This window comes from Prinia subflava, chromosome 4 (assembly GCF_021018805.1).
Source record: "Prinia subflava isolate CZ2003 ecotype Zambia chromosome 4, Cam_Psub_1.2, whole genome shotgun sequence".
Taxonomy (NCBI): domain Eukaryota; kingdom Metazoa; phylum Chordata; class Aves; order Passeriformes; family Cisticolidae; genus Prinia; species Prinia subflava.
In genome coordinates, this window is record NC_086250.1 from 44,230,002 (window position 1) to 44,251,843 (window position 21,842).

The 21,842-nt window shown below is 39.0% G+C and overlaps 1 protein-coding gene across 4 annotated transcripts in view; it reads right to left on the reverse strand.

The window, feature by feature from the left end:
• TMEM117 (transmembrane protein 117) overlaps positions 1 to 21,842 on the reverse strand; it is a 188,558-nt gene that overhangs the window by 18,364 nt on the left and 148,352 nt on the right. For all 4 annotated transcript variants that reach the window (XM_063396600.1, XM_063396599.1, XM_063396598.1 and 1 more), the window contains exon 6: positions 17,867 to 18,026. In XM_063396600.1, coding sequence (XP_063252670.1) covers positions 17,867 to 18,026 — 160 coding nt within the window. The remainder of the gene's footprint in view (positions 1 to 17,866; positions 18,027 to 21,842) is intronic.

Sequence of the window (21,842 nt, forward strand, 5' to 3'; positions counted from 1 at the left end):
TATTGTGTAACTGTAAAAGACAAAGAAATCAGCTCCAGTAAAGCAACTGTCTCTTGTTCTCTACTTGAAACTTCCCTAAACCACCAGCCAGTAGTAATGGTTTTTCTAACTACTTCAGTGACACACTTTATGAAAGCCATTCCTGTGTTGAATAGGAGAAATTAACATTCACTAATAATATACAATACTTATATTTACACATTTACTGAAACTACATCCTACTGTCAAGGGAAATCATGACAAAAGACTCAATTTTTCTGGTACCCTAGAAAACCCAATATTTGACTACTATATGAAGAATAAAAATATATTTTAAATATATTGCTGTATAGTCATCTTCAACAATATCAGAACATTGCAGAAGTACATGCAATGAAACACATACCGCTGCATTGTAGGAAAAATACCCACACTGCAGCTAAACAGTAAAATGGTTTCTGGAGCTCTTCAGGATTTGTAAACACTGCTAATGTCATTTATACCTATTTGAGAACAGCAAGCTCTATTTATGGTTCTTAAGTAATTTTACATTAAGAAAACCGTCTCCAGCTAACTTCAGCTGTATTAAAATGTATATTGTTCCTTCTCTTTCCGAATATCCACATACATGAATTTCCTTGCCTGATATTTAAATTTTAATGGTGTTTTTCAGTGTTACCTAAACCTGAGAAGAGACATTTGCTGTAAAATATCTGAGCAGGTATTTCCTCGCTATAAGCTTTGCAACAAAATAAAAATGGTGTTATAAAAATAAAGAGCATCTGGAGTAAGGGGATTACTGTGTGTTGTTCGCTGTAGGTGGAAAGTAAATCAGCTGCATCAATGTCAAAAATGGATGACTGAGGACCCACTCTGTTTTGGACAAAATTCCTTCAGATTATATGTGCTCTGTAGATTTTTACTATCATCTGTTCTGAGTCCCCCAAATTTGTGTCTGGTTCCAGAGAAAACTATAAATTGTCCTTGGCTACTTAGTGTGATCTGAAGTGGCAGATTTGGAACAATGGCCTCCGTTTGAAACTTTCATCCACCTTGTTTTGGTTTAGCTATAACTAAACAAAATAGCATGCACAGGGTTCAGCTTGCTGCAATTAAGGTAGTGAAACAGTAATATTAAATTTCCACTGGGAAAAAATACCAGTATTACATGCTGCATTTGACTGGTATTGGAAAAAATAATAGAGCTGAAGGTAACATCAAGTAAAAACACTGAATGCATATTGAGCACAGAGAGAAATGTCTCATGAATTTAAATATGGGGTTTAGAAAAAGTCAATGCAAGTTCCCTTTTCCTTAAAAAATGGTAATAACTCTTTCCAGAATTATTTTCCTCTTCCTAACTTGTGCCAATTAAGGTATCAGTTCTAATATATAAGGAAAGATAAAGGAAACTGTGTGTAAATGTTGTAAGAAGAAAGGCTGACTGCAAAACATTGATATCTGCACTTAATTTTTGTTCTCGGGGCAAGAGTAACATGGAATACGCTTGGTCTTCCCAGCTCCCTCTGTTATTTTGAAGTTTAAATATCTTCTGTGTCCTGAGTTTTAGCCTGCTAGCAGGATCCACAGCAGTGGCATACTGTTCACAAACAGAACTTCATTTCCTGAAGGCAACTTATCCCATTCCTGAGCCCCATCTCTGTGCTATCCCTCTGCCTCCAGTTTTATCCTCAAAAGCTGTGGTGTGGCCATTAGGCACATCTGTTCCAGGAGCTGAGAATAATAAGAGAACTGTAAGTCTCACTGTGTAAGTACAGGTCTACTAGTTTTATAATTATTGGTAAATAAAAGGCTACACAAAGCCAGTTTGCTGCTGGGATTACTATACTGTATCTTCCATGGATTGCACAGCATTACATTAGTCATTCACTGCAGTTCAGTGACATGACATATCCTCTTATTAGAGAGAGTGTATGTCACTTAACAGCTGCAGAATTATTTGCTTAAGCTTTTTCTTTCCTATTTGTCCTCCCCTCCAAAAATCCATTCATTTTCTTATCCCTTGAGGAAGTGCTGCTAGTACCCAATGTTATATATACATAAATTACATTCCTTAGAGAATGAACAATATTATAACCCAAAAGGATAGTCTTCAATGTGAATAAAAATTAGGGAAGATAACTCTTTTCTACAGCCTCCTCTCTGACGCCCAATGCAAAACTCACTTCCTGAGCATGAGAGATGAAAAATGCAATTTCAGCTTTTCATAGTAGAGCAATATATCTGCCTTTGCCAAGCACATGCAGAAAACATGAACTTCATCCTAAAAGGTTTTCAGTGTTTAGAAACCTCCTGGGAGAGCTTGTCAAAAACACAGTGAACCAAGTTCTAATTGCACAAACTCACCCTAGTCTTGGCAAACACAACAGTTTGGTCTGAATTTCAAAACTGTTCCCATCAAAATCCTTGGGAGCAGAGAAAATGTTATTAAGGTGTCTTTTTGAATCTCAAAGATGAAATCAAAGGCTGGTGGTATGCAATAAATTGAAGTGTTCTCCTTGTGAGATTTAAATCTCAATATAGCAACTATGCTGACCATAAGTTAAGGCTGAATAAAAAAAAAAAAAAAAAAAAAAAAAAAAAAAAAAAAAAAAAGACAGATGAGACAGGGTGAGACAGGCTGGACAAGCTCAAAAGATTTGGAAATTCAGTGCAGATAAGAAACCATACATACAGCTCTTGGCAGAAGCTTATTCAAACTAACAGATACTTCTCAAAGTTGTCCTCCTGCAACCCTTCTATTTAGTCTTTACTTTTGATCTGCAAGAAATTCCTTTCCCCCCTTGCTGCTGATGTTACTTTTGGAAGACAACTTGCTAATTTCTATTCAGAGAGCATTTTCCTTGAGGAAAGTCATAAGTGCCCCATGAGGCACTCTTTTAGGAGGGGAAGATGGTCTCTTACATCATCTCTTGCTTCAGAAATTTTGCTCTTTCATCTACCCATATAACCCTGTATCTCTCTAATCTTTGCCACAAACAATAACACTTAAATTCTTTTCCCTTTACTGTCTTTTCTCCCACAACTTCCTCCATAACAGCTAAAAGTGATAGACTTAATTAATAAGTACATATTTTAAATTTTAGGAACTTTGTTAACAAAAATTTTGGTAAATGACACTTTGCCTGTTCTCAGAGACCCTGTTATGAGGGCAGTAAACAGACACAAGATCTTGCCTGCAGATAAGAGCATGGCTTCCAGACTTCCAAACTCCAAAATTTTTCATTACTGCCATCAATGAATCAGAGGAGCAACATTACAGCAGCTGAGTGATTACTCTGCCACTCTGATTAATAGACCAGGTGGAGTTTTAAAGCAAGGTTCTGCATGTGTATATGCATGCAGACAAGAGGTAGATGTGTGTGCTTTTTAGGGGAGTTCCAGTTTAACTAGTCAAAACAATATAGTGAACACAGTTACTGAAACCTTCTGAACACAAAAGTACAGAATTCAAGCATTATTTTCAATAGTTTCAAGAAATGCTAAATCAATTTTCTCATCAGAGGAGCTGTTTTAGAACAATTCACCAAGTCAAGATAATGAATGAGCTGTTCTTTCACAGCATTCCTCAAGGAGGAATTATCCCAAATGATATGGTTACTTAAGATGAACATTTATAAAGGGACAGTCATTATGCGAATTATATATTTTACATAATTTATTTCAACTTTCAGTTTATAGCAGCAGTTTTATCTTTCTTTCATTCAGTGATAAAAAAGACATCAATTATAATTCTCCTAACATGTCTACAGAACAAATGTCTGCAACTGAAGTTGCTGTGCTCATTCAAACACATAATTATTCATCAGAGGGTCCCAGGCAATCTACATTTACCAAAATAATGAATAGATAGAAACTGCACCCTCAAATATAGCAGTTTAGGTACATGAGAAATGCACTACAAACCATATTTAGGGATGTGATGATCTGAAGCAGTGCTACCTGCCATGTGTTGACTTGGGTGAGTACCTCTGCTGTTAATTATGTAAATGCAATTAGAGCCCAGGGAACAATAGGCTTGCTGCCATGTTTTTAAAAGAAAACAAGAGACTATTGCTTTGGTGACTCCTCAGACACATCACATTTTTCCCTGAGGTTTATCCAGTTTGTATGTACAAAGCATGGGTTCAAGACATGCAAGTATGAAAGAAGTATGAGCAAACCAGATTATAACAAGTATTACTGCAATTTCAAAGAATCTCTAATCAGCTGGAGAGTTACAACACAGGGAAAAAATTTAGAACCACATGACAGGTTATTATTACAGGAATGTACTATTTAGAAATTAAAGACTATTGGGCTATTGGTCTGCATCAGCATGCCTGACAGCAGAGGCTGGACAAACAGTCTGATCTGCCCAAAATGCAATTTCACTGGATTCTGCAAGCAAAAATTCAAAAGCTGAGTTACTAATAAAATAACATTTCTTGTCTACTATAGTGAGGGCCCTGCTAGACCTTGCAGACGCTGAAAAGAGCTGAAAGCTCCAGCTCATAGTCTTTCTACTTCAAATCTCATTCACAAATGACAGACTTCCCTGATCTAGGCTCCAAAAAACACCTACCAGAAAGGACTTTTTTAAAATTTTTTGCTCAAGTGAGCCATAAAGATTAGAAGTTCCTATGGGAACATAGCACAGGGGGATACATAATGCTCAAGGACACAAAATTAATTTTAACATTTCCCTATCTTGTATTCTTGACCAATATAAAGACCAATCAAAGTATTGACTGCTCCTTAACAGTCACTTAGAATGACCAAGCCTTTTGTTAGAAACTCAGAAGAACTAGTATTAGTATTTAAATGTTCCTTCCTAAAATATTAATAAATTTTTTTCCTCTCATTCCCAATTTTTTTCTGAGTTTTCCTGCAGTCATCTGACAAACGTTTTACTTTAAATGCTGAGTCAAAATTCAAGGAAAATATCTCTCATTTAACTCTTGTAGCAACCATTTAAGAAGCAAGCATTACTATTTCCTTCTGATGAAGTCTTTACTCTTCAAGTCTACATTGCCTCACGCTTAATTCTAAATACGTAATTGTTTCCTATGAACTCATACTAGATACATGGAAATCCTTTTGCTAATAAAGAGAGTCAAGCCCCATGAAACAAATTATTTGACAGAAAAGAGAGTTATTAGAAGCTTGCTACTTAATTGGCACTAATTACAACATTCTACTTCCCTGAAAAAACACTAGAAGCATTCACTGATTTCCATGATATAAGGGCAATTACCAATCATATAACTGATGTCTACATTTATCTTTTTATGAGTATGATTCTGCACAATGATTTCTAACAGAATATGTTACCTTTTTGGAACTAAATCACTAAAGAAAACTAAGTGCATGTCCTCATTCTAACTTTAGTGTTACAGAAATCTATGACTTAGCCACAAAACACAGTAATAATTTCGTTTTATTTTCTTATACAACCTGAAGGCCCATCTAGCCTGTGTGATTCTGTGTGTGGCTATACAGACACAGTTATTCTATCCCCAATGGAACTTGTAGTTTAGCTGTAGTTTTATATTATATAGCTATAATTTCCTAGGATTCTCACCACTTTTCTGAATTTCCAGTAGCAATCTGTGTCTTGTAAACCAAGAATGTCATTAATTGATAAGTAGAAAAAATGTGTTTGCTGGATAATACTGTCCCAGTGAGCAGTACCCTCTGAAGTGCTCTTTGCAGAAGAAACATCACAACTGTGTATATTTGCATTGGGACACACTATAGAAATATATTTACCAGATCTGTGTGGGGAATTAAAACTTCATTTTCCATATTTTTGACAGTTCAAAGCTGCTTATACCTACAAGCACTATGTAAAGGAAAAGCGAGATTTTTATGGCTAGAAAAATGAATACAAGTTTGGGTTGAGAAAAGTTGCATGGATGTGGCCACATAATCACTCCACTGTGACCCTGAGCATCACCAATAAGAACCAGGCATTTTGTCTGCAAATCAACACAGTTGTGTCAAGTTGGAGCCCCCATCTCAATGAAGGCTAGAAATGGAGCCCAGATGCCCCAGTATAGTCCTGTAGAGCTGGGAAAGTTCTCACCTCTGTTGATCTGAAATTGAGCAGGTCAAGGGAGCAGATACTGTTCTTCGTTCCAGACCCCTCCCACAGAGCAACAGAGTGAGAACACTCAGTCCTTAGTGTAGTTTTATAAAAGCCACAGAAGGAAATGCAGGAAGTTCCTCACAGTATGAAAAGAGAGTGGTTTTGGGTTCATTTTGCTATAAAAAAATGGCACTAGAGGAATTCATACACAAGGACACCCAACTACCAGTGTGGTAGGTGCCATATGGAACAGGAGAAATCACAGTGTTGCTGTTTATCATGCAAGTGGGCTTGTGCATATACTGATCTCATTTTCTTATAACTTTTCCAAATATAATTGCTTGGGCTGAACACAGCCCATGCCTGGTGTGTGCCTCAGGCTGTTTCATTTTTTTTTTTCTATTTGGTTCTATGTTTCTCATTTAGGGTTTTGACATTTTCAACTAGCACCATTTAATCACTTCTGAGAGTGAGACCAAAAAAAAATAAGTTGCTCTGTAGAGATGTCTTAAGTGGAGAAATACAGTTTACCAAGGGAATAAATTTGTGTCAGAGATGTCTCTTGCTTCCCTGTAAATACCTGCCCCAAGCTGAAAAAGTTTAAGGTACCTTTGAAAAGTCAAAAATTTTCATACTTAGAAGAATCTAGCTAAAGGTTCAGAAACAAGCATCTTCCCAAACTGTGCATCACTCAGCATGCTAAAGTGTCCCTCAGCTCCAGGAACATCAGGCTCTAGTGAAACAGCCAATCTCAGAAGAGAGAGAGAGCATCCTCCATTTCCCCTTTGCCTCCACCCCCATCTTTTGCTGCTGCTGGCAGCACTCTGAGCTGCTCTCACACAGGGACTGAGCTGGCCCTGCACAGCAGCCAAGGGACAGAGAGCCAGCTTTCCTCTAATTACTAATTCCAACTACTCTGTGTGCAGCTGGAGCTAGTCAAGTGCAGCTTGAGCTAGGCATCTGGACCTGAGGGGAGATAGAGGCAGAAGGGCACTTGGTTCTAAGACTGAACCCAGCAGGGACTATTTTTTTTAATTATTTTTAATGTTTTGGTCTTTTTATTTTGCATAGCACAACATAGCGGTATGTTGAATCAAAGTAAAGGTATTTAGACCTTTTTCAAGCTGTACATAGCCAGAGCAAAACTATGTATTATATGCACTGGAACAGGCTGCCCAGGGACATGATTAAGTCCCATCCCTGGAGATATGTAAAAGACATTTAAATGTGATGTTAAGGGACAAGGTTTAGTGGTGGATTTGGCTGTGTTAGATCAATAACTTGATCTTAAGGGTCCTATTCTACTTAAATTATTCTATGATAAACCCTGTCCTCCTCCCTCCCCACCAGCCCTCTCTAAGAGGCTGAGTAGAAGGCTTGGCATATCCATGTGCAGCCACACAGCCTGGGCCATGCTGTAAAAGGAAATGACGACAGAGACACAAAGGTTTGGTAGGAAAATTGGAATGGACTACAGAAAAGGAGTGGAAGAGGGAAGAGACTTGAATCAGGGCAAGAGGGTAGGGATGAGAGCAGGAGGTTGGGACTGGCTGGTTAAGGGAAAAGGGACTGAACTAGGGAGAGGGGAAAGGGAGACAAGGAGTGATTCCAGTTTGAATAGCAGCTACAGGGTAGTTGAGTAGGAGTTGCTAACTATGGAGCCTAGAAATGACAGACATGAAGACTGAAAGCTGGAATTGGATATAAATAATGGGATATCTCACAGAACCAGACATGAGAAGGACCTGGGATGAGGGCAAAAAAGGAGACACAGAGAGAGGATTTGGAAGTGACAGGAAGGAAAAAGCCACACTTGGGGATGTGATCAGAAAGTGTCAGTACGTCATTGTCTCTGGAGTTTGGACTGGTCACCATGACTCTAATTATCACCACTCTCTACTGTTAATAAGCAGATATGAAGTCCAGAGACAAAGTATGTTTCTCTTCTTTCTTATGAACTGTCTCATTGGAAGAAAAAGCACGCACAGCAATTAGCAGTTACTCATGGCAAACATCCCTGCAGGTGAGGTAGGAGTCTCAGTACCCTGATAAGACACATTGAATTCATATGGCAGGCTTTTGATCATGAGATTGCTATCTTTTTGTAAAAAAATATCAGATTTATGCACACAGAAAGTCCTGCATTAAGGCATCTGCCTGAATACTTCAATGGTGAAGACTCAGGGGCTAGATGTCTGGCTAAGGTTAAGGCATGGTACAATCCTTTCTTAGTTACTGGATCACACAGAGTTTGTTCCAGAAGACACAACCTTTTTTCATTAAAAAGTATCTAACTTATGATTGTGAGATAAAAATACATAGTGACAGAGACCCCTGTAGTTCTCTTGCACTTTGCATCTGCTGCACAAGCTGGAAAGTCTGTGGGAAGAGGGGTGTAAATCCAAGAGACAGCAGCAGATGTGAAAACATTTGCCTTCTTTTACAAAAGTCATTGCTGCTAGGAGAAACTGAATTCCATTAACTCTGCTATGACACATATCTCAACCAATTCTGCTATGAGACATTCAAGAGATATTAAGTGAATTTCTAGAACCAAACTACTTTTTTTCCCCCTGTGGGATTACCTCCCCACCCTACCTACGCTTAGATTTGCACAAGTGACAAGGGTCCATGGCTGGTATTGAAGCTAGTGAGAGCTGGACCTGAGTATATCACCACTGGGAAGAGGAAGAGTTGACAAAATATTCACGGGGAGAACAGAAGTCCTCTAGTGCATAGCACTATCCAGATAGAACTGCACTGTACTCCTTTAAGATCAGCATAAAAAAAGTAACCAGACTTTTTATGGAGCTAGATATATGACACAATTATATGCAACATTCAAAGCAGGCAAAGAAACTGGTTTTTAAATCTTTTGCATTCTGCAAGAGAAATAGGGCTGTCAGTATAATAATATATAGGATTGCATCAAGTAAATATGTGACTCTGTCTCTTACTAATGAAATAATATGTTAGAACCTCCTCCCTCAATTAGTAACTGCTCAGATAAGAGATGGGTAACAATATGCCCTCATAATGATGTCCTCAGAATTCCCAAATTATGGGCCCTTTGACTTTAATTTCTTTGTGCCTCAGTATAAAAGGTAGACAATAATGGACAATAATACTCCTGTTGTGAAGGCTATTGTGAAGATAAATACATTAATGCTTGAGAAACCCTTAGGAAATACAGCAATGAGTGCCACAAAAAAAAAGCCCACAAGGAATTGAGTGATTTCATCTTCATATCAAGGTTCCAATCATGTGCAGTAAGTAAGGCCTGGGGCCACAGGCTGCACAGAAAAGGTAAACCAAAATACTGACCATTCAATGCAGCAAGAGTGCATTCATCTCAGACAGAGATCTTGTGGAAAAGTGGAAAGTGAATAGATAATTAAAGATTGTATCATAATGCACGCACAAAATAGGGGTGAAAAGTTTATACTGGTGTCTTGGGTTGAAAAATGTAACCAAAAATGTGTATTCTATTTTCATCTGTTGAAACCAGTTGGGAGGTATTGTTCTTTATCTCTTGTAACTCTAGGGGGGAAGAGGGCAGATGCCTTCTGTTAATGGGACACCTGATAACACCAGATAAGGCAGTGCCTTCTTATCTCTTCCTCCACCCATCCTCCTCTGAGGGACATCACCTGTGAATGGGCCATTTAAGGCCTCTCACATGACTGATAACATCACCTCATTCCATTGTGAGATGCTCCACCCAGTGGGAGGAGCCAAAGCCTTTCCACCAGGATAAAACCAGCAATCCCAAACACCAAGGGAGCCTGTTTGCACTGGATTCCCAGAGGAAGACTGGACCCATTCTTGAGGATCATCTCTACTCCAACGGAGCCACATCTGTCACTCCAGGAGGACTTATCTCAGACTGCTTCCAACACCCTGACCAACAGGGTGTCAGGTTTGCATTCTGACTCTGTCAGTGGCCCTTTGTACTATTGCATTTGTTTTGTCTTTTTTTGTTGTTTTGTTGTTGTTGTTTGTTTCTTCTCTCTCTATTAAATTGTATTTCTGACTTGGAGTCCCACTGGTTTTGCTTTCAAACCAGTACAACTGGTGACTTAATTCTGACATCTCCTAGTTCCTGAATGCATGATTCTGCAGCTTCAGTGATGTTGTCACATTTTTAACACAATTTATGTGTCACTGTATTCATGTTGCTTAAATTATCATCTGCTCATTTCTGATATTAGGCTTGTTTGTACAATGCTTTTCTTTCTCTAATCCCCTGTATTTAGAACACATCATCCAGTTATGAAAATCTTTGCAGCCTGACCTTGAGGAACAGTAAGAGTTTGTGTAATTTAGATTAGTGCAGTAATTGTTTGGCCCAGATGCCAGAAACATCCCCAAAGGTATTTAACATTTATTCAGAAGTTGTAGCTATTGCTTTTCAACTTAAGGTCAGGAGGAGAGCACAACTTACAGCCAAAAGAACATGCTGTAGTTCTTGTCTGCAGGGTGGCAGTTGCAGGTGGCTGGGGCACCACCACGCAGCTGCCTTCAGAAATGTCACCCAGGGAAGTCTGGGCAGCTTTCTCCAGCACACAGTCTGCAAAAGCCAGGCCAAATCAAGACCATAAAAATGTACACCCACACTCCAGACATGGGACAACAACCTTTTTGGTTTCCTCTAAATCTAGCTGTCTGATAAAGCAGATCACTTAATAATTTCTTTTCTGCCACCTACTCCTTAATAGATTGTGTGCTATACACGGGATCAGTGCTGCTGGTGAGAATTATTTGTTTCTCCACTTGGGGCACACAGTTCTGAAGTGGAATGAAATTTCATTACAGACCAAATGCGTGCTGCACATTGTATATAGTCAAGCCCAAAAACCACCTGAGCGAAACTAAAAGTAAAGAGCCATTCAAGAAGGATTATGGGATTATATCCTTAAATCCATAGTGAGATACATTAGAAAGTGATGTACACTGTTTTTTCATTTTCATCTACAGGCAATAGAATGGATTACCTAGCCACGAATTTCCATCATTTAATTCCTTGTGCGGTACGTGATGCGGGAAACAACATCACAGCAAAGCTCAGTGAGAACTGATGGAGAGTGAAATTCAAGCTGGGTTTATATGAAAGGAAGAGCTTCAATGTCGCTTCTGAAAGATGAAATAATATCACAGACAAAATGACCATTACCAGCCAGAACAACTACAGTGCAGTCTTCTGACTGACTGTATCACTAAATTAATGCTAGCAGGGGTGTAAGCCATGAATTCACTGAGAAGTGCAGTGCTTCAGAAGCTTCTACAATTATTGAAAAAGAGATGGAAACAGACTTAGCCAGGACAGAGTAAAAGCTTCTTGAAGGTGATGGCCAAATGTGGCTGGCCACAGCAGAAAAGCAGCTCTGCCAGGGCTGAGTCACTGAAACACTGAGTATTTCCCCAGGAGAGGGGCACCTCCACCAGCAACTGCCTTTGGTCTGTGCCTCCCCCTGTGCCTTTGGTGCACTGTACAGTGCTGTTGGATGGAGGGAGACCATTTCAGGGGATTAAGCCAATTTCAAGTCTTTTTCTCTGCTCATGTGCCACCCTGCACAGCAGGACTATCCTGCTACTACCCTGATCTTTATGCAGAGACAGGGGGCTGCTTGCAAATGTCTGCTGTGGCCAGGTTTGGAGCTGCAGCCATGACTGCTGGGCCTGGGTTTCTTTTTCTTTATGGCCCTCATAAGTGCTTCAAACCACTGCCAGCACTGGGCTGCCTTAGGACACACGCTGCCTTCCCCAGAGCCAGTCCTGAAAGCAGCTCTTTAATTCAGCTATTTGCATCCAGGGAGAAATGGATTCCATGCCTGCTGTGACTGATTCCAGAGGTTCTGACAGCTCCACCTTGCATTGGTTGCTAATGGATAGGCCCCTCCACGCCTGTGGCTGCCCTCTCTGCTAATGAAGTGGAAGATGAAAGCACATGGTACCATCACACACTACCTGAGGCTGTGGCATTCTGGCATTACAGGTATCAAGACAAGTTCAGCATTACTGGTTACTGCAGCAATCAAACAAGTGTTGGGGAGAGTGAGATGAAAACTACAGATTGAGGTGAAAACTACAGCTCTTTCCCAGTGTGATCAATATCACCTTTGTCTCTGCTTGTACCATTTCAACAGAGCAATGACGTGTTGATATGCCTACAGCACCCATTGGCTCAGGCATTAAGGAATCTTAATGAAAAATTATATTGCAAACACTATCTGGGTACTAGGAAGAGATGAAGAGAGGTTAATTATTTGGGGACCAGCTGAGGCATGGTACAGTCCAAAGTCAGATGCGGGACACTACTGAGACTATTTGGGAGACTTTATAGGCGTGTTTATTTTGTTGTTTTGCTGCTCCATTGGAAACCACAGAAATTACACTGTGTTATACAGTGCTGGTGTCTGTCAGACCTGGTGTTATTCTGGGGATTCTTCTTTCCCTAAAAAACGTTACTCAATGGAGAAGCAAACATGGTTAGATTCCAGAAGACAGAAACTTTTTAGCTTCTAACCTGTAGGAAACTAGAAACCTCTTTGACTGAAGGCCACACTTACACAACACCTATGAGCCACACTGGCATGATACCACAGTACAGCTGAGTAATTAAATGGTAATTGAAACTCAGAAACCATCACAACCTATAATTTCAAATCACTAAAAGCACTAGGGAATACTTCCCCTCCTCCACACATATGAAAATGAATTATTTATTGATGGGCTCAGTAAAGTCTGGATTCTAACAGATGCAAAAATATCTAATGTATTTGGTATCTCAAGACAGTGATTAAGTATGTCTGGTTTGTTATACAAATAAAAGCAGCAGCTTTACAGGTTTCAAACTTTTTGACGAAGTATAAACATTTGCTGTTCAGTCAGCTTTGCAGAAATAACTCAGCTAGGCCAACAATATCAAACATATTCTTGTTTCTTTTCCCCCTCTAGATTAAGAGCAACCAAGCTGGTTTTGCTCCCTGTTCTTACTCGAACTCAGTAGTATTGATAGGTGCATCTGTATGCTCTGTACAGACTGTCTGTAAGTCCTGTATGTTCAATATGTCATGTAACTAAATGTAAGATATGGATGGGCATAAAACTTGCTGCCAAGGCAGTGCTCTGTCTAAAGATGGCAAACTGAGGTTTATCTTTCTCTTTATAATGCACTGCTTGCAGTTAAAAATTGCAAGCAATTCTATCACTCAGAAATCAGCTGAACCTGTTCAGTCTCATCACAGATTTTTCATTTTCAGATTAAAAACCTGTGTAACACTCACAACAAAGCAGATTTCTACAGTCAAAAAATACATTCCAGAGCATTGCTGTGGAGAGTTGAAATTATCTGAATGTCAGCATTACTGTTACATCAACATAAATCACTGCAATATACTCTTAAGCAATGCAACATTTCTTACACATACACCTAGCAATAACAAAGTCTATCACACACTGATTGCAGCAGAATCTCTAAAAAGGCTCTCTTTGCTATTAAAGATGAAAATAGTCCCATGAAAGACTTGCAAACAATTCCCAGATTTTCTTGCTCCTATAAGTGCATGTTTTGCTGTGAATTCAGGCTGGGTATGTTGGTTTCCAGGGGCAGTATGTGAAGATGCTGGGTCTACTTTTAGACAACTGCTTTGTTATTTCAGGCAAATACCTGCACTGCCAAGGAAGAGCCTCAGTGTCACATGTATGGCATGTACCCATTGTCAGGGTAAAAGCGAATGACTGTGACAAATGAGAAGCTTTTCCAGCTAATTCATTTTGTGTGTAGTCATCTCAGAGCCAGGAGGCTCCAGCTGGGACTGGTGCCTGATTACACTAGAAGCTGTACCAAGTCAGACAGCCTCCTTCCCCGAGCACCTTGGCGGCTTAAGCAGAACAATCACACAACTAGTGAAAAAAAAGAACTACTGTTCCTCTTCTGCAAATGAGGAACTAAGTGACAGAGCTAAAAAAAGGGCTCAGCCCTCAGCCAGTGTAAATTGGCACAAGAGGATTCAGGTCGGTATGAATACACCAAGTTACAGCAGCTGAAGAAAACACTGGAGTTGAATTTATAATGCCTGAGATAAATATAATGCATCTGAGCAAGATTTAACCATCTGCAATCAGTATAAAGGATGAAATGTACTTAAAAATAATGTGCTTCACATGTCTTGTTTAATAAAATCCACAGCATAAAATGATGGTCCCAGTTATCAAACTAGACAAGCGCAGAATGATAACACTGCAAGCAGAACCAGCTCGTTAAAATGGCAAGGCATATAAGGTAGGGACAGTAAGGCAATAAGGGACAAAATACACCCACCTTTTCTCAGCAGAAAAATATTTTGCTTATAATTTTCTTAGTCCCAAAGTAACTGAAAGACTTGAAGAAATAAACTGTACTTTATAGTAGGGTCTGGCAAGGGGGCAAAAGAATGTTTTAATAATTTTTTAGAAGGAATTATATATCCCACCAAATCTTGAACATATTTCAACAGAAACTTCTGAGTTTTAATTACACATATCAATGCTTTTTGTCCACCACCCTTTTACATAAATACTACCTAGACTTTCATTAAACTCAAAAGTGTTTTCCTTTAAAATAAAACCATTTTATTACAAATGCTTTATTTCATTCTCTGACCAGTAAGTAAAATACATTTCCATTCTCTTTGCCTTGTTCTCAGAAAACAACAAAGTGAAGCAGGTGTGGAAGCTTGGAGGCTCCATACCCTGGTTACTCAGAGCCCCAGTTCCCTGCCAGGAGATGGGCAGGGACATTTCACTCCACAGGACACTTCATTTCTGTGTGCTTGCTCTTGAGCTGACCATTTCTGGGACCACACTAACTTTTCCCTCAGTACACAATAACTCAGTCCCTTATTAACAGTCACAGAGGGATGGTACAGGAAAATTAAGAGAAAACAGATGCCTGATGGATGGAAGTGGAGCTCAGGAGTGCTACTGTTCTGTGTTCAAAATTGAAAAGAGAGAGACTTGATATCATTCAAAGCAATGACTCTCAGGGAAAAAAACCCAGCACTTTGGAACTGAGGAATTCAATGTAGCCATAAATCCATAAGTAGCAGCTGTTGAGCATTCAAGAAAAGAAATCTAGGATAGACAAGAAAGATCCAAATCTGACCCATTACAAAGAAATGCCACAGTGCCAATAATGGCATGAGAAATATATTTTTTTTGGTTACATGGTATTTGGGAATATACTAAGGTATGTCACTTGAATTTCATAGTAAGTACAAATAAAGTGAAGCTGTAGATCAAGACTGTTCCTTTCTAGTCCTTTAATTAATTTTTATTTTCTGGATTATTTTTGAGAGTTTTACATCAGTACTGATACAGAACACTTCCACAATCCATAGATAAATGAGGATGTAGAAGGGACAAAAGAAGAGGATCTTTACTGTGTAAGAGACTGCAGAAAGGAGAATCTATTACTTGCTACAGAAAGCTTTCTCCCAAAGTTACCTCACTTGAACCTGTCCCTTCTCCTTCAGAGATCTGCAGACCACGGGAGATACACTTCAACAGAGCCAGCCCTCACAGCAGGTTTCTTTGGCAAACACAGCACAATTAGCTGAGTACAAGTGTGTCTTCAAAATGGTTATCCATTTTTGTAATGCTGTTTGACAGGCGTGTCTAAAATCTGCTAGGAAGAGCAATATACTCCGAGTGGAATGAAACACCCCACATAATTCTGACAGAAGTAGCCCAGGTTATATGGCTTCTCCCTGTAAAATCTGCACCAGTAATGGAGCTGAATCTGTCATCTGTTTTATTAAAGGCAGATTTCCATCTACCCTGACTCGTGAAAAACCTGTCACTGGTCACCTGCTTTTATTGCCAAGTTCACCTCTGAGAGACAACCTTATCAATGTGTGTCAGTATCTGAAGGGAAGGTGTCAAAAGGAGGGAGCTGGGCTCTTGCCAATAGGACAAGAGGAAATGGGCAGAAACTGATGCACAGGAAGTTCCACCTGAATATTTAGTTCCACCTGAAGGAAGGACTTCTTTGCTGTGCAGGTGACCATGTTCTGGAAAAGATTGCCCAGAGAGGTTGTGCAGTCTCCCTCACTGGAGATATGTAAGAACTGTCTGGACACAATCCTGTGAAATGTGCTCTAGGACAACTCTGCTCGTGCAGGGACGTTGGGCCAGATGTCCCTCCCTGGTCCCTTCCAACCTTGTCCATTCTGTGATTCTGGGTCATTTAATACTTTGCTCTCTCCACATGAGATTATTGCAGTAGCAATGCTAGAACTAAATTGTAAATAAAATATGCCAACATATTTTCACAGTCCAAATAAATAACATCAAGTAAATAACTCCATCACACAAATATAATTTAGAAATGCAATTAAAAAGAGCCTCTTGCTTTGAGTTATAAAAATATGAAAGTGTGCTCAGGACAAGCTGTTTCACATAAGACTTTTCTCTATATTTAGCAACTCCAAGGTCAAAATACTGGAATTTCATTTTTCAAAGCCAAAAGGATGCTTTAATAGTTATTTTATAAGAAGACAGTTCTCTTTTTCTACCCTGCATGCAATATCAAATTCAGTATAGCTTGATACATCCTGCATTTTCATTCATACTTTCATTCCAGCTCTGTAAAGTACAATCATTTATTATACATTCTCTTGAATCTTTCTGAAACATCAAATAAAATGTAAAATTCAAAGGTAGAGAAAACAAAGCACCAGAAATCTTACAAGGAAAGCAGTATTACAAGAAAAATTTTCTTATCCTCCTGGTTCTAACCATGAACCACAGCGAGCAGTGGTGGACATTGGAAAACAAAACTGAGCTATAGAACTCTATGCACCTTTCACGTCCTAGTACAGCAGTGATAAAATCTGAGTGCCTCCAGTGTCGCCTCCATGATAATTACTCAAGTCATAGATAGCTTTTTAAAGAGAAGTGAGTGTCTCAGAAACACTGTCTGCTGGCAGAATTAGTAATATATTGGAGAGGAAGAACCCATTGGTTCTTCTCATAGTCTTTGCTGACCTTCAGTTCAACAGTAACAAGTCCAGGACTAAGAGCAAAGTCATGGGACTTCTATGCTCCTCTTGTTGCCTCAGCCCAAATGATGTAATTTTTCACAGAGCTTTGGGTGAATTGTTAACACAAGGCTCAAACCACATACAAATGCAAAGGGGAGAGCACAGCATCACATGAAGAAGGTTTTTTTGGCCACATACTTGTGACCCAGATTCCTTTCTTAGCAGCTAGATTCAAAGGAACAGACATCAGGCAGATCACACTGAATCATCTCCCCAGCTGAGCTTTCAAGCAGAAGTCATTGCCCTACAAGGACCTGTCCTCAAGTAAGAAAATTTTCACATAAAAATGGAAAGCTGACTCCTAATGTGTGTATACCTAATATCATAAATGCTTGAAATAAGGAAGTATTTCCTTCTTGTTTGTCTGAATTTATCTCATCTTCCTAAGAGAAGATTTGAATTTACAAAACAATCAGCTTCTGTTTCTTTTCCCGATGTAATTTTTGCAGAAAACACTTTCTAATTTGGAAAGTCACGCAGTTCTTACCTAGCACTCTAAGAAGACAAATCAACAATATTTTCACAATAAAAGGCCAGAGCTCTTTTTTGCAAAGTTACTGAGAGTGATGTAAGAAAATGCTCTTATTAATAGTGATTGCAAACTAAACATTTATTTACCTTTTTGTAGCTTTAGCTAAACACCATTTGCTCTAGAGGAAACAGAGTGACTAGGCAGCCTCAACAGCCTGAGTGGAACATTAGGAAAGTGTACCTGCATGACAATAAGAAGGTCAAACACCAAGATGAAAGAAGCCAAGAAGGCTCTTGAGACCTCATCACTTGGCAGAAATCCACGATTCAGCTTGTCCCAGCTGATCCAGTCAGTAGTGATGACAAGCACAACTACAGAGGTCAGAGTAAACAGAACTGTCCTGGAAGGAAGAAGAAAAAATAGTTCAGAGAGAATAGGATAGTAATGAAGATGCATCATTCTATTTTATCTGTCTTCTAACGGTCAACTAGTATGTTATCAGTACTTTTCCACTGATGGAAACAGACTAAAGAAAATTAAGTGCACAAACAAATCTTTTAATTTAACAAAGAAAGCAGTCAGCTGTATCCTTAGTGAAAATAAATTGAGTAGCTAGTTCTAAGCATGTTGCAAAATTAGCTGGAGTATGTCACTCTGGTTCTTCACTCTGTATTTTTCACTGAAGATGAACACCAGGTAAGTAAAATAAGAGAGAAGCAAAATCTACCAAGGCCTGCATGATCTAGGCCAAATTCAAATCAACTAATTGAGAGAACATTGTCTAAGGCACCAAATACATTAGAACCTTTGAAAATCTTTTTTAAGTTGTAGGAGCTATAGGACGCTATAGCGTCTATACGTTCTGATTTTTATACAGAAACATGTCTCTGTAAAAAAAAATTCAAGGCACTAAATTAATTTTTAGAAAATTCTGGGGATTGTAGAAAGATTTTGCTTTGTGTTTTCTAAGATGTCCTTTGTAAAGGTTCTCAGCAATTTTATGACTTTTCTGAGAAGTCAGTGAACAGTGAATCACGAAAGTATTAAAGCCTCTGTATAAGTGCTACAAGAATTCCAGAAGATACATTTGACTAATTCATACAATTCTGAAACACAGTATTTAAGAAAATATCTTTCTAAGCTAGACGTGCAAAATCCCCCATTTCAGCAGCACTTTGGTAATATCTTACAGAGTTGGCAGCAGTGACCAATTGAATTTCTGGTTCTGTACGAGCTGGAAAATTTAGCTGCTAATTTAAGGATGAGCAAGGCTTCTTCCAGTAGCCATGGCTGTCAGTAAATCTGTGCCATAATAGCAGACTATCAAAATCTCCTTGCTAAATGCTTGTGGCATTTACCATGCTCATTGCTAAATGATTGTAGCAGAATTTTTTTTTTTCTACAGCAATAATATCTCATTTTCTTCAGCTACCGAGGGTTGTAAAATAAAGTGAAGAATATGACACTTCCGAACAGGACAAATACTCAGAAGAGAGAAAAAAAATCTGCACACTGGTAGTCACAGACTGCATTTCTTTTTATACAGCAGCCTTATCTGTATCTGTGAGGAAGGGAAAACAAATATGCACATAGGCAATAGTATAACATATTTGTACTCCTAAACATCATTCTTCTGTGACATGATGGGCTGCACTTCTTCAGAATGTAATGAGACACAAAATTACTTGATTGCTACCACCTTTACCTTGGAATATTTATTTTTGTTTTTAATAAATTAACTCAGTTACACACAACACTATGGTTGACACCCTAACAATTTCTGATGAAAGAATTACCAGCACCTAGGCAAAAAAACCCCAATACATGAGGCATATTAGATGTAATTAGACCTTAGCAATTATCAAGCCTTCTTATCCCAAAACATTTCCTTAGCTGCCATCTCAACTGTCAGTACCTGAACCTGACTGACTTTTCTACAAGCTCCACTTTGGAACATACACAGAACAGATTACTTTGTAAAGACAAGTTTCTCTTTTGCATATAGATTCTTGAGACACACCAAGGTTTTTTTCCTACTTTTTTCACCTTCATATCTGAAATTCTCATGATTAGTGTTCTTACTTTACCTGAAAGGTTCTCCAGAAAGAAAGCAATCCTCAGCACTTGTCTGCTGGCCAAGGCAGACTCCCCCAGCCACTAGGCACCCTGATTTTCCTTGACCTCTTTCTGTGGAACCACCTCTCCTGGGGCAGAGGAAGTTTAAAACCATAATTCAAATTTGAGTATTTTGTTATAGGAAGCATATACCCAGAAGTTATGCTCAAGACTATTCTGCCTCAGTCCTCTTGAATTATGCATTTGCATTTTGGAGCAAGAGTTCAAAGCATGGAAGGTCAGATTTTGGCATGTAGGCAAGCAAAGGCAGGCATATTTTTATTCATGCTTTGTTGGCATGCATGCAAAGACTGATGTGTGTGCTCGAGTCCTGATTTCCTTGAGGAAATGCATATGCACTTAGAAAACTGCTTTGTTATTCACTCTGAAATGTCAAATAGGGAGGGAAGGGAGCAGAAAATGGGCTGCTAATAGAATAAGAAAATGTGAGACCAACAAAGAAGGTTAGAATCAGACTTTCAAAATGGTTACATTAAACAGTGTAATTAGTACTCAGTTGTATTTTTGACCTATGATACTGGAACACAGCAAGATATTCAATACATGCTTTTGGAGTTATCATAAACTGAGCTTATTTGGGAAGTTCATTCTTGTGAAAGTACAGTGTCCTGGAGATTAAAAGAAAAAGATGAGGATTTCATTTAACTTGACGTAACTTGTATTGGATAAACCAGTGTGAGCTGCCCTGCAGTATCTAGCCCAGTATAGTTTGCCCTTTATTCTGCAAAGCACATTACCGAGAAAAAGCTACACCATCAAACTATTCACCACATTGCTGCCAGGACCTCTCCTCATTACAGAAGGGGAAAGGCTACAAGGTGAGGGGCAAGAGAGGACTGACTCTTCTTCTGACTCTTCTGACCAGGCATAGAGAAATGCAATTTCTGCCTCTAGTTCATGAAGGAAATACTCTTTTATATTTCACTTCTAATCCTAGCTTGCTGTATTGAACGATTATGTGCCCTGGACACCTATTAAGCTGCAATAACACACATTTTACAACCTACTGCATACTCCTTAAGAGTGCAAATAGACACTGTCCAGACCAATAGTATACTAAATAGTTAAAATTATTAAGTAGGTCCACAAAAGTGACTACTGTGCTTATCACTGCCAGTGATTATTTTAAATCCCCAGTGCTACACTGAACTAGGGGGGAGGATAAAAAGGGGGAGGCTGAAAGTGAACTTTTACTGCCAGAACCTCTCAAAAATGAAGCAACTTTTTAGACTGTATCTGTATAATAATTTTTGATTGTCAGGACTGAGTTTGGTCTTGCATTTGTCAAAACAAATCACTCATGCCAAACTAAATCCATACTACTGTCCCATTTGTCAACAGAAGACTAATCTGGTTCTCAAAAACTTGGCAAGGTCCAAAATAGATGCATCTTCCCTTCTGCCCCTTTCCACAACACTTTCTTGCACTATAAGCTCTGACCAAACTGACCAACTTTAAAACTATCGTTCAGCATATTACACATTATGAGAGGTTGTGAACCACATGGACCAGAAGCCTGAGCAGGTTTTGGTCACTGATGGTGGTTGCCTCATGGCAGACAGGGTTACAACCTAAACCTTGCAGAGAGAAAACATAATGAACTGCTGTGATCTTATATTCTGGATGCTTTGAGACACTCTCTTCTGCTGTTTAGCATGTCCTGCCTCCCTCATCAGGAACTCCTCAGCAGAGCCATGAGGCCGCTCTTGCAACCCCAAGGCAGTACCATAAAACCATTCATAGTGCATCTGCTCCAAAACTACACCTGAAATATCTTTGACTCCATACAGCCACTCCTTCAGGAATCAGTCTGTTATTTGCCTGTACTGAAAGAAAAACTGAAAAGTCCAGAATTTGTCCCTGGAACGATAAAAGACAAGCTAATACGTGTATACACGTACACAAAACCTTTAATGTTGGAAACAGGAGCTGTTTCCAATCTGAGTCTCATGATTCTTCATGTCTAAATCAGCAGGGCAAAGTATATCAAAAATGGATTCTGGTCTGTGATGGAACCTCATTTCTGAAACTGTAACATAAGGAAAATGAAGTTTTTCATTCAAAGGGTAAACACAAGTCT